This window comes from Panthera leo, chromosome A3 (genome assembly GCF_018350215.1).
Source record: "Panthera leo isolate Ple1 chromosome A3, P.leo_Ple1_pat1.1, whole genome shotgun sequence".
NCBI lineage: Eukaryota > Metazoa > Chordata > Mammalia > Carnivora > Felidae > Panthera > Panthera leo.
The window spans coordinates 27,270,099-27,287,410 of NC_056681.1; the positions used below are offsets into that span (position 1 = coordinate 27,270,099).

Consider the following 17,312-nt stretch of genomic DNA (forward strand, 5'->3'; position numbering starts at 1 on the left):
ACATCACCTGGTGAGGAAGTCTGAGCACTGCTTCTATAGAGAGGGGGTGAACACCATGGGTAGGGGGTGAAAGCCTTGTGAAACCATGGGGAAAGGAAGAGTGAGATTTTCCCATTGGTGTTACGCTGGAGTAGGCGGAGTATTGCCAAGACGGTTTCTGTTGTTGGGCTACCCTTTCCCCAATCCTTTGGCCAGGCATAGGCTTTTCTTTGAGTGTTCCTTTTTTCACTTATCTGTTGATGAACACTTAGGTTGTTTCATGGATACTGTAAATAATGCTGCAATGAACATGGAAGGAAGTGCAGTTAGCTCTTTGACGTAGTGATTTCATTTCTTTCAGGTGTATATCTAGAGGTGGAATTGCTGAATCGTTTGTTTTCCGTAATGGCTGTACCGATTTACATTCCCACCGACAGTGCACAAAGGTTCTCTTTTCCCCACGTCGTCACTAGCACTTGTTACCTCTTGTCTTTTGGATAATAGTGATTCTAGCAGGCGTGAGGTGATATCTCATGGCTTTGATTTGCATTTCCCTGATGATCAGTGATGTTGAGCACCTGTTCATGTGACGGCTGGCCATTTGAACATCTTCTTTGGAAAAATGTCTACTCAGGTTATTTACCCACTTTTTAACTGGATTATTATTATTATTATTTTTTATTGACTTGTATGAGTTCCTTATATATTTTGGATATTAACCCTTTATCAGATATGTGGCTTGCAACATTTTCTCCCATGGTAGGTTGCCTTTTCATTTCTGCTCTGTCTTGAATTCAGTAACTGAAATAGTTACTCTTTCCCTGTTTTTTCAAGTATTACAGTTGCTTTAGTGGGAGGGCTAGTATAACTCCATTTACTTTTGGGAGGACTAGTCCTGTTCCATTTGCCTTGTTGTGGCAAGATGTGGCAATACTATTCTAGACTTTTGAAAAGTGAGCCTTTTCACTCATTTCCAGATTTCCATTCAAAAGACTGGATCCCACCCATCCATCTTCCACATGATTCACTGGAGTCAGTGTGGCTTCTTCTAAAAAATTCTTTCATTCTCATTTCTCAGGAGATGAGCACTGAATTCCTCAGACTAAACTTATTGTCTTGAATAGTGAATTACTCTCTGATTTTTAGCAGTTGATTATGTTTTTGCCTTATCTCTCATTTCTGTCTTTCCACTCACTGGAAGAATGAAACACCCCAAAGGCACATTACTTTCAGACAGCTATCATTTCTAATCTAGGCTCTATGTCTCATAAGATGGGTGGCTTAGACATGTTACATCGCCTCTTCAAACTTTCTTGTCCTCATCCGTGATGTAGAAAATATTACCTAACCTCACAGTGTTGTCATAAGTGTTCATATCTAGACCACGGTATTCAGTACAGAAACTGACACATGGTAGGTTCATGGTAAATATGAATTGCCATTATTTTTGCCTGATGTCTTTTCCTCCCTTCCCCCAGTTATACTTTCCCCTTCAGTTTTTCTTCCCCATCTTTTCTTTCATCGGTGCCTTCCCCCCAGCCCCCTTCCCCTTCTCCTTCTCTTTTTTTAGTCCATGATGCCGGACATACAGTAAGTATTTCGGAGAGAGGGAGACACTCTACTCTCAGGAGGATAAAGACAAATGTTTAAGGAAGGATTCCTTATTTCTTATAATTATGTATTAGCTTTCTCACTGCTTGCTTGCTTGAGCCATTCATTCATTCATTCATTCATTCAAATTTGTCTCACACAAAATGCCAACTGCCTCTAATTTGGCTTTGTTTCTTTCTGGGAAGGAAGGCCCACCTCAACATGGGTGCCGCTGGCACATCTCCCACACTTTGACAGAGTGCCCAGCTGAGACATGTGATGCATGTGATCCTTCTGCCTGGCTGACCCCAGGTATGCCTCATCCCTCTTAGTTCGCTGCACACAACCCTGGCCCATTTCCAAAACTAATAAAGGCAGGGCATCGCTCTGCTGCAGTGATCTCTGTTCCGTCCTCTGCACCTGAGCCCTCCATTCTCTCAGGACATGTCAGTCATGAAGCCCTATTTAATGACCATTTCCATCCTCCTGATCCTGGTTCCTAAGACTCCAGGTAACTCAGGCCTCTCTCAAAGGTTCTGGGGTCTTGCGTGTGGTATTGTTATCTTGATGACCTCCGAGATGACTCCCACTCACATATCACAGGCACTACGTAAAGCCTTTCTGGTCTCAGACACGTTGGGAACGTTACTCCCAAGGTCCATCTCATGTCAAGATCTCCCCGGGTTCTGCTCTGCCAAGACAAATTTAAGAGGTTGTTGCTTCTTCTCTCCTGGGCTAGTGGAGTATCGAAGCATGAGGCATTTTAGGTAGTGCTGTTACTGGGAGGATAGATTGATTCATGTGTTTGGTGTGCGAGATTGGATCCAAGTTGGGGAGCTATCAGATGAATCAATGGTAGTTTGGGAGAATGAGTTGTGCTGGGGATGGTATATGACCTTAGAGAGAGAGTAATATTAGAAAAATGAGTGGGCATGAGGAGGGGGTAAGCAATTCTGTTTATAGGATTGGTCTGGATTGATGCTCTGGTGTAGTCTGGAGAGGGAAGGCTATTTTTGCCGAATGGAGCTGAGGGCGGAGTTGGGTAGGACTGAAAGTTAGGGTGAAGCTGGTGGTGGGGTTGTGTTTTGGATTAATGCTGTGAATTGGGTTGGGTGGCTTGGTTAGTATCCTGTTTGTGTTGAATTTTACAACTGAGCCTTAGGTGGTTAGAGAAGAGACAGAGCTACAAGTTGGAATTAGCTGTTGGTTCAAGTAGGTGTGTTATTCAAGCTGGGCATATGTGGGGTGTGTCCGGGCAGGGGTTGGCTTAGCCTGAGTTTGGGGGGTGATTAAGCTTGAGTAAGACAGTTGCATTCATCAGAGCAGAGCCGTGGCTGTTGAAATGGGGAGAGTGAATGCTGCGTGAAAAATATCTGGTAACTATTTTCAAATTCTTAAAAAAGTTTCTTGGGTGTGATTGGGGGTGGGGGGAGCACTGCAAAGCAATAAATATAACTGTAGGTAGTGAGGAAAAATGAAACTGGGAGGCTGGAATGTCCTTAAGTGGCTCTCCTTAAACTTTGACATGTACAGAAAGACACGGCAATAATCTCATCCCAGCCCCACAGAGAGCCAAGGTTGTCTCTTTTCTTGGGACTGAATTCAGAATTACTGTTTTCTCCTCCCTCTCTTATTTCTCTTTCCCCTTCCCACCCTCTCCCTACTTCACTTTCTCCTACCCCTTATTTCTCACTCTGTTTCATCCTCTTCACCTGAGAGACACTTGTCCTCATGTTCCGTAAAGTTCAGTTCCCATGTTAGAACAGTGGTAAAAACCACAGGTAAGTTTGCAGATAACAACAAAGGAAGACAAGTACTCCATGCTTCACAAGTTGTACATAGTGTTGCCTCCCTAATAACTATTTGATACTCTCACTTGGCAGTTCATGGGCAGGAACTGTTCCGGACAAACTTTTCTGGGGTAACCAAAGTCATTTTTTTCCTTTCGTCACCCCAAAACATATACTTAGGAAATTAATGTGTTTGAAAGCCGAGACTCTGTCTTTGCAACTTATGTATTCCTAGTATTGAGGTGAGTGCTTTGCACAGAGTAGGTTTATTGAATGAATTAATGAATACATATAAATGACTTATGCCTAATATATAAATAAATATATATTCTATATTTTATATATTATATATTTATTAAATATATAAAATATATAAATTTATAAATATATATAAATTTTTATAGATTAAAATTTTATAATTAAATTTAATATATAATTTTATAATTAAATTTTATAATTAAATAAATTTTATAATTAAAATTAATCTATAAAATTAAAATTTTATATATTAAAAATTTATATATTTATATATATTTAAATATTTATTTATATATTTTATATAATATATAAAATATTTATATATTTTATATACATTTATATATTATATATATATTATATATATATATATATAAAATATATATATATAAAGAACCTTACAAGTTGGGTGGGGAAGGATCATGTTTGGGGTGCACAGGTGGCAAAGAAATCATGTATAACATTGCTTTTGGCTGTGTATGGAACTGTTAGAGTCTAGAGCATATGTTTTGTTTTTTGATTCAAGCTGGGCATATGTCCAAAGTCGGTGAATGAGCCGGGCCATGTCTATCGGTGGATGTGAGAAGGTCAGGCAGGGTTGTGGTTCTCACTTCAGGCAGGAGCCGGTATTTTCTGGGAAACTCATGCACAGCACCCCTCCTCTGGCCTCTTCTCAGACCTGTCAAGTCAGAATCTCTAGAGACTTGATGTGAGTATACTTAACAACTCCCCAAGTTATTATAAAGTATGACCCATCTTATTAACCTCCTCCTTCAGAAACACAGTTGAGATTTCCTGATCTGGTGCAAACTCTCTCATTCCCATTTCTGACATGGGGAGACTGGGTACAGAGTACAGAGGGTCAGAGGCAAAGCTGATATTTAAAAGCAGATCTTTAACTTCAATTTGGAGATGGAAGGATGATCAAAGGTGACATTAAATGAACGTGGATATTACAATTTGAAATGGCAGGGAACTATATAGGGTTAGCATAGCTGCAGGATTGAGAAACTAGAAATATCTATAACAAAACCTTTGTTTGTTTGTTTAGCCACTGTAAGCAGAATCCTCCTGGGTCTGCCTTGACCTGCTTCCCATGTGGAGAGTGAGGGAAAGGCAGCTTGCCTGATCCTCATTCCTGCTATCTGTGTTCCTATCCATCTTCTGGTGATGGAGGTGACCTTGGGTGCCCTGGCTCCCATCCACTGGATTTGGGAGAAAATAAAAGTCCACCAGTTCAAATATTAGCCAGAAGAGTGTGAGTATCACTCTAGCGGGGCCCTGCAGACCTCCTCCTTTTGTAAGTAGGATGATGCCAAGAGAGGGAGGGGTTCCGTGATGAAGGCAAGGATTAAAGTAGGAAATGCAGCGGTACCCTGATGTTGGAACATGGATGACGGGACGCCATTTTTTACCTCCTTGTTCTGGTTAACCAGCAGGCTGGCTGATGCCGCAGCAATTGCGTGCCTTCCATGGGCTGGAGTGCCAATTTCTGGGGAAGTCCATATGTATATCAGTGCCCAGATGCTATGGGATGTCTGCCATTAAGACAGAGTACTTTATACTTTCTTTCCCCTCACATTATCTGACTTCACCTAGACTTGGGACATCTTGCTTTCTGTTGACACAAAATTAACAGAATGTTCTTTTTGCCAGACAGAAAACAATGTCAAATTTGCTTGTCCAATTTTTATTAATGTGGGTGGGCACTGGAGACATCTGTGTGCTTAGCACGGAGTACGTGGCCTGGCACAGAGTGAGTGCTGATAAATGGATGTGAAATGAGGGGATGGGTGGGTGGTTGAAAAGGTTCTTGAATGTGAAGCTATGGAGTCTGGACTATCTATTGATAGCTGAAGAAGTCCTTATGCCTAAAGACATCACGCAGGAAGACGCCACCCTGCCCTAGAAAACCTCTCATATAGGGAGGCAATGTCACACACAGAGGAAAGAGCATGGGCTTAGTATCAAATAGAGAAGAATTGAATTCCAGGCCGGGTCAAGTGCAACGCTGTAGAAATGTGGACAGAACAAGATTTCTCTTTGAGCTTCCATGTCTTCATCTAAAGAATAGCAGTAACAATAAGCTTTTATGAAGGTTCAATGAGATATCATTTGTCAAATGCCTGACACATGGTTGAAGCTGGACGTATGATATGACTGTTAGTACTGTTTTCTTTCTAACGTTTATTTATTTTTGAGACAGAGAGAGACAGAGCATGAACGGGGGAGGGTCAGAGAGAGAGGGAGACACAGAATCCGGAGCAGGCTCCAGGCTCCGAGCTGACAGCACAGAGCCCGACGTGAGGCTTGAACCCACGGACCGTGAGATCAGGACCTGAGCCGAAATCGGCCGCTCAACTGACTGAGCCACCCAGGTGGCTGTTTTCTTTCTAATGGCTCCTTTGCCTTTGAAAGTTGCAATAAGTAACTAAATCTATTGATGACTAGCATTTATAGAAAGCTGAGTGTCAGGAACTTTGTCACTGGGGTATTTCCAGCCAAGGAGCCCATGTACACGTGCACGTATTTGGATGACTGATATATAGCTATCAGTGGTCAGTGAGGGGCTTTAGCCATTTGTGGAAAGCGCGTGGCAGAGGTTTGTACAGTGAGCACATGTGTATATGGTCAATATATGTGTGAATGCTGACGTGTGCACTTGTGCCTGTGCGTGTGCTCCAGCGTGTGCTCCCCAGGTACACGCAGCATCTGTTTCTGTGGGGCCAAGGTACAAAGAGAAACGTGTGTGGTACGTGTTTGCTCAAATGCTTCAAAGGACAAAGGCACGCAAGGGCTGGAATGTGCGTGCCCTGCCTCAGGGTGGAGCCCGGCTGCCCCTGACGGAGCTCTGTGTGAGAAGCGTACCTCTGTACGGACACTTGAGAACACGTCCAGTGGGTGCCCCTGAAACCCTGGACCCTCAGGAAAAGCCTTTCATATCAGCAACAGTGTCTAATATTTAATTACTTCTTACTAGGTGCCAGCTACTTTTCTGAGCACGCTACATATGCTAATCTAACATCACAAACGTTGTTACACCCATTGTGAAAACAATGCGACGGTGGGCTAGCCAACCAAAGTATCTGGCTAAAGGATGACGAGTTATAAATGTCGGAACCCGCATTTGAACCAAGGTGGTTTTAACTCCGGATCCTGTTAATACTCTCAGGGCTTGTTCTCTCGAAATCATGCTTCCCCACTCCTGTTATCACTGCTGCAAGGACACTAAACATGACTATGTTTTCCCCAGGTGACCTGTTCAGATCCTACTATGGCAACAGCCGAGAGCCTTGGATTCCATGCCAGCTGTACCACGGCATGTGCAGAAACACCTGCAGAAAAAATGAAATTCAATACTTAACCTGCCCAAGTGATCAAAAGTGCTGCCTGAAACTGTCTGTGAAGGTAGCCCGTTCTAACAATGTGAAGGATTATGACTCCGACTCCAACCTGTCAGTTACAAACATTTCAAGCTACTCTAAAATTTGAACACCACCAACCATACCACCACCCCCCGGAGTAATTCTTCCCTCATTCTGGAACACCCTCTCCATAAAAACGCATTCCTTCTCACGTGTGTGTCTTTCGTCTGTGAGCCGTCATCATTGGACAGGGGAAGGTTAGGCAGAAGCTGGGGAGCAAGAGTACTGGAAAGGACACTGGCCAAGAAAGCAAATAGGATCCTGGAGTAGCTCGGTAAATGTTGAGGCTGCCAAGGATGGGAGGAAATCACATTTCGGCTCTGCTTTGGTACCACCAAGAGGGCTGTGATTCATTCTTAGGCAGCAGGGGGAAGGTGACGACTGTATTGAGTCTGGATTATCCAGTGAATATGTAGGGGAGATCACTGAGTCCTCTGAGCAAAACGTCGTAAGATTACGACGAGGGCAAGATGGTTGTCTTTGATATCCAGACAACCATCCTGGCCTGTTTGGTATGATGTGGTGTCCTCAGGAAGAGCCAGAACCAGACAGATGGATGACGAGGACTGAGTATAGGAATCTGTTGGACAAATTCGGGCAACATTTCCTGAGAGGTAGAGGCGTTGGAAAGTGGATCAAGCAGGGTTGATCCTGAGCATTCTTCCGGTTTCGAGTCTGGAGGACCATTTCTGGGTGTGAGACAGAGGTGGTTGTGGCCATGGTGAGAGAAAGGGAATTGAAACAGAAGCTGGATACTGTACTTGATAACCTTTAAGATTCCTTTCATTCCTGAGAATGTAGGGATATTAACTTTCCACTCCAAACTTAGTCACAACTAATAGTTGGACATACTATGGAATTATCATTGTGTTATGTAGACTCCTTTTCCATGGCTAATGCTTCATCTCTCCCCTCTTTGGATCGAAACTTCTAGAAGTTTGAGTCTGGATTATTTTAATAATAATTTAATAATCTTCATAATGTTTCCCATTATTAGACAAATGACAATTTCAGCCCAGATGGACCAAAGGCCATGCACTCACTAAATGACCAATTTATACAGACGGATTTTAATTTTCATGGAACTTAGAAGTATGGTGGGAAATCTTAATGATGTTTATGTCTTTGAGATCCACTGACATTCAGACATGTTTGTCAGACAGGGGATAGGGGCTTGACAGAAGCCAGGTTTCAAGAAGGGAGGCAGAAATTTTCTGGAATAAGTAGCATGATTGGACACAACTTTTAATATTTAAAAGAATATATTGGTCCCAGGTTCAGCACAGGAGTAATATTTCAGACTTTCTACTTCGGAAGTTTTTGTAAAGGGAAAATGGTTGTGGAATTCTAGGCTTAAAGCAGATTCCCATTTCCTTGGTTTCTCCATGCCTTCAAGAAAGAAACATGCATATGGAGTCAGAAGGGTTTGTTCTCTGTTCCCCATCACTGCTCAGAAGCTGTGTGATCTTGGGCAAGTTCTATATTTACATGTTCAACCCAGACGACATCTCTGAGGCCCAGACCCCCATATTGAATTATGTATTTGCTAGGTTATCATGGATTTCTCAGCTCTCTCAGATTCCAGTGTCCTAAACTGAATTTCCACCCTGTTTGCCTGGCTTTTCTCTGGTCTTCCCTTTTGAGTAATCGACACCTCCCAGTCATCCCATTGCTCGACTCAGAAACTTGGGAATCATTCTAGATCCACCAATTCATCTCAAGTCACCATGTCCAAACCATTAACACGTGCTTTTGGTTCCAACTCAAACTGATCTCCATTTAATGATGAAGTCAGCTTTTGCATAACCAAAAGGAGAGGAGGGTTCACTATTTCCTTAAAGTGAAAAATCTTAACTAATCAAGAAATCCTTCATGTTTTAGTCCCTTGAATGTACTTTTTTTTTTTTTTTTACTCTTTTAAGGATCTTCAATGCCATCCACCTTTGCTTTTCTCAACAAGTAATTTCCTTTGTTCAAATGTGTATTTGTCTGTATTTTGATCGTTATTAGCATCCTTATCAAATAGTGTCTTTGATGTTTGCTATTTCATAAGGTCCACCATCAGCTTCTCTCATTGTTCCTTCTCCGGTTTCACTTTCTCCACTGCTCATCGACACAAGTCTTACAAGGATTTTTTAGGTATATTAAGTTATAAAAGAAAGCCTGTGATTTTGACGGGTTAAAGAGGGTAGAGAGTGATTCCCAGCCTCTGCCTGATGGATATTCTTCTTCCTTCCTAAAAAAACAAATCTAATAAATGGCAGACATTTATTTTAAACTTTTGAGTCTGGTCATTCTTGCCCAACAAGTTGGTGTCGTTTGTAAGATCTGAGGAAGGGTGGAGGTGGAGTGTAGGATGAGGAATGAATTTACACACAGTCTTAACTCTCAGATCCTCCTCTGTATCTCCCCTCTGTGGCCTGGAGATTCCATGGCTCCATGCCTGAGTTCAGAAATGCTTTGTATTTCAGGTAGGGACTATAATCTGAGTTCAACCACGTAGCTTTGCTGGTCTGTTAACCCTTACCACCAATAACTGAGAAAACTCGGGTCTACTGTTTTTTAGGTGAGACTCTATTCAGTGGGGTTCTCAGTCAAATGGTTAAAAAGAAAGCCTCATCTCTAATCTCTGTTTAGCTTATTTTAAATAAGCATAACTTTAAATATAGCATGACTATAGCATAACTTAGTATAATGTGGAATTGGTGACCGGAGATTATCTCCAAACTAGTATTGTTTTCCTGCTTCATTCTTATGCTAGGATGTTCCAAAATATCTAAGAGAAAAATCTGGAAATCTCCCATTTTGGCCAGAAAGTAGTCATGATATTTATGGTGAGAAGAAGTTTACAAAAGGAAATGAAAATTCTAAATTCTCTCCTTTACAGATATATCTACAAGAGTTTGAAAACATCACTGATGAACTTCAAAGGGAAAAAAACCCTGTAAGCTTTTTCAGATACACATAGAACAAATGCCTTTGACAAAATAATAATAATAATAAATACTAATAATAATTTGTACTCAAAACCATCCTATTGCCAGCCTCTATATGCCTCAGATTTTCTACACAACAACTCCAGATACTCTATGAAACTGCCTCAATATAAGATTAAGCCTTCAAAACAATCTTACCATGTAATTTTTTAATGTTTAAATGAATACCACCTAGAAATGATGGTAAATAGATGTTATTCCATTTAGATTAAATACTCCAAAGACTTTTGAGCAGATTCACTCTGTGTTATGGAAATTAACTCTCCTGCTGTCCAGAACATAATAGTTCAAAAACGAGAACTTCTCCTCAGAGTATGTTTAGGATTACGAAGGGCAAAGGGGTTGAGGAATTATTATATTTTAAACAACAAAAGTGAGTGTAGAAGGAGGCATTGAATACATGCTAATATTGAATACATGTAACAAACAACTCTGTTTTAACATGTAAGGTAATCCCTATTTTATAGATCAAAGGCTTTATTTCTTTCAGAGTCCAGAATGTTAACCATAACACAACGGAACTAAGGCTTTATTTCTTTCAAACACACACACACACACACACACACACACACACACACACACACACACTGAAAACACCACCCCCCAAGCAAAAGCATTTTGGAGTATTACATATGCATTGTAAATTATTTTGAAATAAAATCATGTTTAGAAAGTCACCATTCTATCAAAAAATTGTGAAGGAAAATGATCCAAAATTTGGAAATGAGTAAAAGAGATTACTGGGTGTTCTTTCAGTGGAATGCTGGACATAATCTAGTAGATCCCTTGGGATTATAATTCTATTAGGGGTGTCCACGATTAAATTAATTTTCCACTGACTAAGCTATTTAGAAACTTTGTATGGGTAGTGGTTAATTAACAGAGAACTGTATCATTGCCAAAATTCTTTTGAGAGTCATTACAAACTATTCCTATCCATAGCAATGCAAAGGGACAGATGCAGTTGGATGCCCCTGACTTCTTTCTGGTGGGAAACAGCCCTGAATGTTAGAGTTTATTGCTCTTCAGTATATTAAATAGGTTTACAATTTCTGTACATTTGCAAATTTATTTCAGAGTTCATTTGATGGATTATATTCATCACTGTTTCTCTGAACCGGTCTTAACATCTTACTGATTTCTTTATTCTTTATGAGTTAAATGAAATCACGGAAATCTTTTCATTTTATGTCTACCTGTGACATGTTTTTAACTTTAGAACTTTATACTATGCTCTGTTTCATCACAGTAAAGATACACGATAGACGTACGAAACGTGTGGAATTTGTATTTGTGGTTTTGTAATTTTTTGCAAGAAAAGCAGAGTGATACTGAGTATGAAACAAAATTACATAAATTAAATGGTTTTTATACTAATGATACATTTTTTTTTCTAGTAGAGTTATAAAATCAGATGGACAATTTTAGTTTTGGCCTGATACAGCCAAGCTATAGATTATTAGTAACTGATTATTAACTGAGTAGCTATAGATTAGAAAACCTTGTTTTCTTAAAACAAGGCCAGAAAGATATTAACCTATATCTCCTGAATATTTTAGCTTGCCTTGTTTATCTTTGAAGCTCCAGCCATTCCCAGAGGGTCTGGAATACAGTTGGCATTCAGTACATATACGTGGGTAAGTGAAAGAAATGAACAATTTTGAGCCTTGCTTTCACTGCCTATGAAGTCTTTAAAAATTTACTTTTGATATTCAATTTTTAATATGGAGTACATTTCTCTTATGTTTGTGAGAGGGAGGAGTATAATTACACTTTCCTGAGAGGTACAACCAAATTTAAAGCTGCACTAACTGGCTAGTCCTATTTTCCCCCTGATTTTCCACTTATGTCCATCATATATCAAAATTCCCTGTATGCATGGTCTGTTTCTGGGCTCCCTATTGTGTACCATTGGTCATTATGTTTATGCCTGCATCGATATTTCTCTATGTTAACAACTATAGTCATATAAATAGTTCTAATATATGGTAGATTAAGTCGCCATCCTATTTATTTTCCTTCAGAAGTTTCTTGGGAATCCTGACCTTTTACCTCTACATAGTTTTCTATTAATTTTTTTTTTCAATTTCATAAAACTGTGTTGGGATTTTGGTTGGCCTTGCACTGAATCTGTTGGGATTTTGACTGACCTTGCATCAAATTAACAAACCAATTTGGGAAGAAGTTACATCTTTACAAAACTATGTCTTAATATTCATGATCATGGATCATTTTTCCACTCAGGACTTTTTTTTTAATGTTTATTTGTTTTTGAGGAGAGAGTGTGGGTGAGGGAGGGGCAGAGAGAGAGGGAGACAGAAGATCCAAAGTGGACTCTGCACTGACAGCAGTGAGTCCCACGCGGGGCTTGAACTCACAAACTGCGAGATCATGACCTGAGCCGAACTCAGACACTCAACTGACTGAGCCACCCAGGCGCCCCTACTTAGGATCTTTTAATGATTTCTAGTGGAATCATATCTGAAGACACGGCTTGTAGGTTTGCTGAGAGGTAAATTAAGACAAGAACATGTAGGGCTTTAATGGTCACATCCTGGAAGTAACTTACATAATTTCTCTCTTCATACTCCTGTTTAGAACTGCATTGCCAAGAAAACCATAAGACTTTACTGAAAATTCTTTGACTTTCCCAGAATTAGAATAACTTATGGTCTCCATCTTTAAGCAGAAGGCAGATTTTAAAGGCTGCATCCCCTCAAAGGGGGGTAGGCTCCCTGACTTCAGATTTGGCCAGGAAGAACAACGGACAAGGTGAAACCTTCTAAAGTGAAACCAGAATCCACAGAGAACAATGACAACAAAGATTTTTTTTTCCCAGAAAACTTATGCCTCACAAATAAAATGTCCCTATTTTTACATTGATGGCATTGCCATGGACCAGTGACTGCTGTGTGTCTTCTTCTCTTTTTTGAATTGGAGTCTTTGTTGCAGGTGTCTTGTCTCTGTTTCATTATTTTATTTTATATCTAGTGTGTGTATCAGGGGAAGGAGCAGAAAACTTGTTCTTGGTTTATAGGTCATGATTAGGAGGAAGTAATCGTGAAAATTGATTACCTGGAGATCCTGGAGTTTTGAGCTGGAGACGGTGACTGGAGAAGGCGCTGGCTTGTCCTCTCAGGGGAGGAGAATGTTCTGTACACAGGAGGAAGACAGAAATACGAATTTGGTAGACTGGCAAAGAGCGGCTAGGTAATCTTAAATTCTATTTCTTTTTCCTACACATTCCAGCCTCCTTTACAGTTAGTTAGCTGGGGGCCACGTAACTGGCTCTGCTAATGGAATATGGACAAGAGTATAATATGCCACTTTAAGGCCTTGCTCCTAAAGTCTCTGGTGAGTCAGCTTTCCTCATCCTCCATATTGTGCAACTGGAAGCCAAGTACTTAAAGCTGGCACAGCCACAAAATGGGAAAAATCAAGATGCTGGAGTCACCACTTGGAATCACCATCCTGAGTCGTCCAGGAGAGTCAGGTGACCAGGAATGGAGGACGATGTGAGCAAAAAACTAACGTTTATTTTCTTCAACCAACGAGTTTTTCGGGGTTGTCTGTTGTAGCAACTGGTATTAATAATCATCCCAAACCATGTATTTTCAATGACCCAAGAAAGGGATTCTAGGTATCCCAGTCAAGGATAAAGAAATCTTCCTCCATTATCTGGTTCAGTCCAGATTTCTGACATCCCATTTCTCTTTGTAAGTGTGTTTTGCTGAATGTGTTAGATCACCTTAATTTGCAATTTCATGAAGGAGTTACCTGTTGGATGGGAGGATGCACAGGGACTGGCTGGTCGATTTTCCTGGGAGATAATGGAGTTGTCTGGGGCAGCCTATGGCTCTTCTGGCTAGAAATTTTCCCTTTGTCACATGTTTACTTAGCCAAATTTTCAGTATTTTCTGTAGTCTTCTTCATAAGTATTCCAATTAGTTTTTGGCCTCTACTGCCTGCAAAGCAGAAGGAAAACCACAATGACTCAAAGGTATCAATGAACCATTCATAATAATAAATGTAATAACATATGTGAAGAAGGACCCGCAAACTTAACAACTGTGGTCAATAAACATGATTATGTGTGTAACACATCTAGCTCTAGCTCAGGCCTCATATATACCTATTTCCTTGAACCTCAGATACATTTTCTTGCATATTCCAACACTTGTGAACTTTGGATGCATTGTACCATCGATGTTAAGAGCACCTTGTTAATCAACACAACATCGGAATAAGTTGTAAGCTACATGCTTAATCACATTGAGAAAAACCATTAAACGCTATGGTGTTTTAATATGCCTTGAAATTGTATTGTCACTTTAAGCATTATTAAAGAGGTCAAGGTCATTCACAGAGATTCTAAACAGTAGTTTGGGAATACGATCCTATGCATAATTGCCAGGGGCTAAACTTTCATGAATATTTTATTGATATCTTATATACTTTGTAAATGATAAAAGGATATCCAAGAATGAGATTGTTCCAAAAGATAAAATTGTTGCAGGCACACGGAAAATAGGATGTGTCATAGTTCAGCCAGCGGATAACTGAGTAAAAATCAAGGTGTTAAGTCATACTCCTTACTATATTAGATTCGGTTGCATTATTTTCAGCATTTAGCTGAACCAATTTAAAAGGACCCATTTTTACATGCCTCTCCAGATTTCCTTGACCCCATCTGCTTCACAGATCTTTGGCTATTTGCTCACAGGAGAGCCCTGACCACCACTGACATCACCACAACCCCGATACCTGCCAGATGGAACAAGGACTGTGCTCCTGCATGATGCCTACATCATGCGGGGAACCCAACCAAAGCAAAGCCATGGAGCGTCTGGATGCTTTCACCATTTCTGGAGAAGTACCACATCTTGGGGAATGGAGTTTGGTTATGCAATGACTGCTCAGAAGGGCTGTTTGATGCAGCTTAGAAGAGGCAGGGAAATAATGCTCATGAGGCAAATTTTGATCAATAAGGGCCTTAAGACAGGAAGAGGCCAGCAGGTTTGTTCCTTTGTCTTATTCCCCTGAAACACTGTTCTGATTGGCCAAGCAACTGATGATGTTTTCTCTCGAAGCCATGGAGAAGCCATCGACAGCTTGGTAAGGCATCTCTGGGGTCCATCTCTGTTCTGGGATTATCATCCCAACTGAAGTGTTAGTATACAAGCTTTGCCTCAAATTCTGCTTTCTAAGGCAGTGTTTTTCAAACTTGTTAAAACCCAGGTTGCAGAGCCCACCTCCATAGTTTCTGTTTTAGTAGGTCTGGGATAGAGCCCAAGAATTGTATTTCTAGTAAGTTTCTAGGTAATAATTATTGATAATAGTCCGTTATGATCCTTTTTATTTTGAGTCATCTGCTGCAATGTTTTCCTTCATTTCTGGTTTTATTTGAGTTTTCTCTTTTTTAGTTAGTCTGGCTAACGGTTTGATTTATTTTTTCAAAAACAACAAATCTTAGTTTTGCTGATTATTTGTGATTGCATTTTTTTCCATTCTTATTTGAATTATTCCTACTCCAATGTTTATTATTTCTTCCCTTCTGCTAACTTTGGGCTTAGTTTTTTTTTTTTCCTGGTTATTGGAGTTGTATTGTTAAATAGTTTATTGAGATTTTTCTTCCTTTTTAATGTAGTCATTTATCACTATAAACTTCTCATTTAGTACTGCTTAGCTGAATCCTATAATTTTGATATGCTGTATTTTGTTTTGTTTATATCGAGATTTATTTTATTTTATTTTTATTATTATTTTTTTTAGAGAGAGACAGAACACAAGCAAGGGAGAAGGGCAGAGAGAGAGAGAGGGACAGAGAGAGAATCATAAGCAGGTTCCACACTCAGTGCCAAGTCTGACACTGAGCTCGATCCCATGACCCTGAGATCATGACCTGAGCCAAAACCAAGAGTTGGACACTTAACCAGCAGAGCCACCCAGGGGTCCCTGTTTATATCAAGATGCTTTTAAAATTCCCTTTTGATTTTCGCTTTGATCCAACATTTGTTTGAGAGTGTATTGCTTAGTTTCCACTTACTAGTGAATTTTTCTTTTTTCTTGATGTTATTATTGATTTTTTATTTTATCGATTATGTTTGGAAAAGGTGCTCAGAATTATTCTGATTTTCTTAAATTAAGACACGTGTGACATATGTGATCTGCCTGGTGACTGTTTGGTGTTCACTTAGGGATGTCTGTTCTTCCACTGTCGGGTAGAAAGACCTGTGTATGTTTGTTAGTGTTCAACTCAGCCATATCTCCATTGATTTTCTGTCTGGATGTTGTATCCATTATCGTAAATGCGGTTTTGGAGCCCCAACTATTATTTTATTGCCATCGATTTCTTCCTTCAGATCTGTTAGTATTTGCCTTATATATTTAGGTGCTCTAATATTGGGTGCAAATACATTTACAATTGTTATGTCCTCTTGATGAATCAACTTCTTTATCATTATATAATGATTTCTTTGTCTCTTGTGACAGTTTTTGACTTAACATCTTTTTGTTAGATGTAGCCACTTTTCTCTCTTGCTTAACAATTGCACAGATTCTCTTTTTCCCTGTGGCTTTACTTCTTTCCTCTTTCTCTCCCTCCACTCTTCTCTCTTTTTGCAAATTGTACACTTTTAATTTAATTTCAAAAATTCCCTTTGCATGACAATAAGGGGTCTGGAGAAAGCAAAGTCATAATAATGAGGAGAAAGGAAGAAGAAGAACACTCACAAACATGATGCCAAGTGCTGACTGCCCACTGTGCTCCCTGGCTAGGAGAGACGTGGGATCAAAGGGAAAAGCAAGAAAAGTTTTTCTTGACACAAATAAGGGTCCTGGGGCATGCCACTCTAATCGAATTGCTTGGCAATGCAAGATGCAAAAAAAAAAAAAAAAAAAAAAAAAAAAAAAAAAAGGAGACTGTGACATCTCAGGACTATGGAGCAGATGCACCAACATGAAAGGGAATCCTTTAGGTACCTTCCAAGGTGCATACAGGGTCTGAAGCATAGTAGGGTCTGTATCCGTGTCCATGAACACGGTAGGTTAAGAGCACCAGTTGAGAGGCTTACAGCAGGAGAGAGACTGAGACTCTGAGACTCTAGCACCCACTTGCCTGGCTGTCCTAGGAAGAAAGTTACTTCCCTGATGGCTGCTCTTGCAGCATAAGCCCCTCCCTCACCCTTTTGCCCTCACTTTCACATAGGTGTGTCTTTAAATTTAATGTCTCTTGAATTTTGTTTTTATTTATTTATTTTTATCTATTTAGCCTCTTT

General features: G+C 40.0%; 1 protein-coding gene across 1 annotated transcript; it reads left to right on the plus strand.

The window, feature by feature from the left end:
* The first annotated feature begins 2,013 nt into the window (after window positions 1-2,013).
* Window positions 2,014-7,106, plus strand: DEFB116 (defensin beta 116). Its single transcript, XM_042931344.1, has 2 exons — window positions 2,014-2,080; window positions 6,868-7,106. The coding sequence occupies exons 1-2, from the start codon at window positions 2,014-2,016 to the stop codon at window positions 7,104-7,106; spliced, it is 306 nt and encodes a 101-aa protein (XP_042787278.1).
* The last annotated feature ends 10,206 nt before the right edge of the window (window positions 7,107-17,312 follow it).

Bases quoted from the DNA above. Each gene is read 5' to 3' on its own strand.
- DEFB116 (XM_042931344.1), top strand. From the start codon at position 2,014: ATGTCAGTCATGAAGCCCTATTTAATGACCATTTCCATCCTCCTGATC. The intron at 2,081-6,867 runs GTAACTCAGGCC...TGTTTTCCCCAG, and splicing joins CCTGGTTCCTAAGACTCCAG to GTGACCTGTTCAGATCCTAC.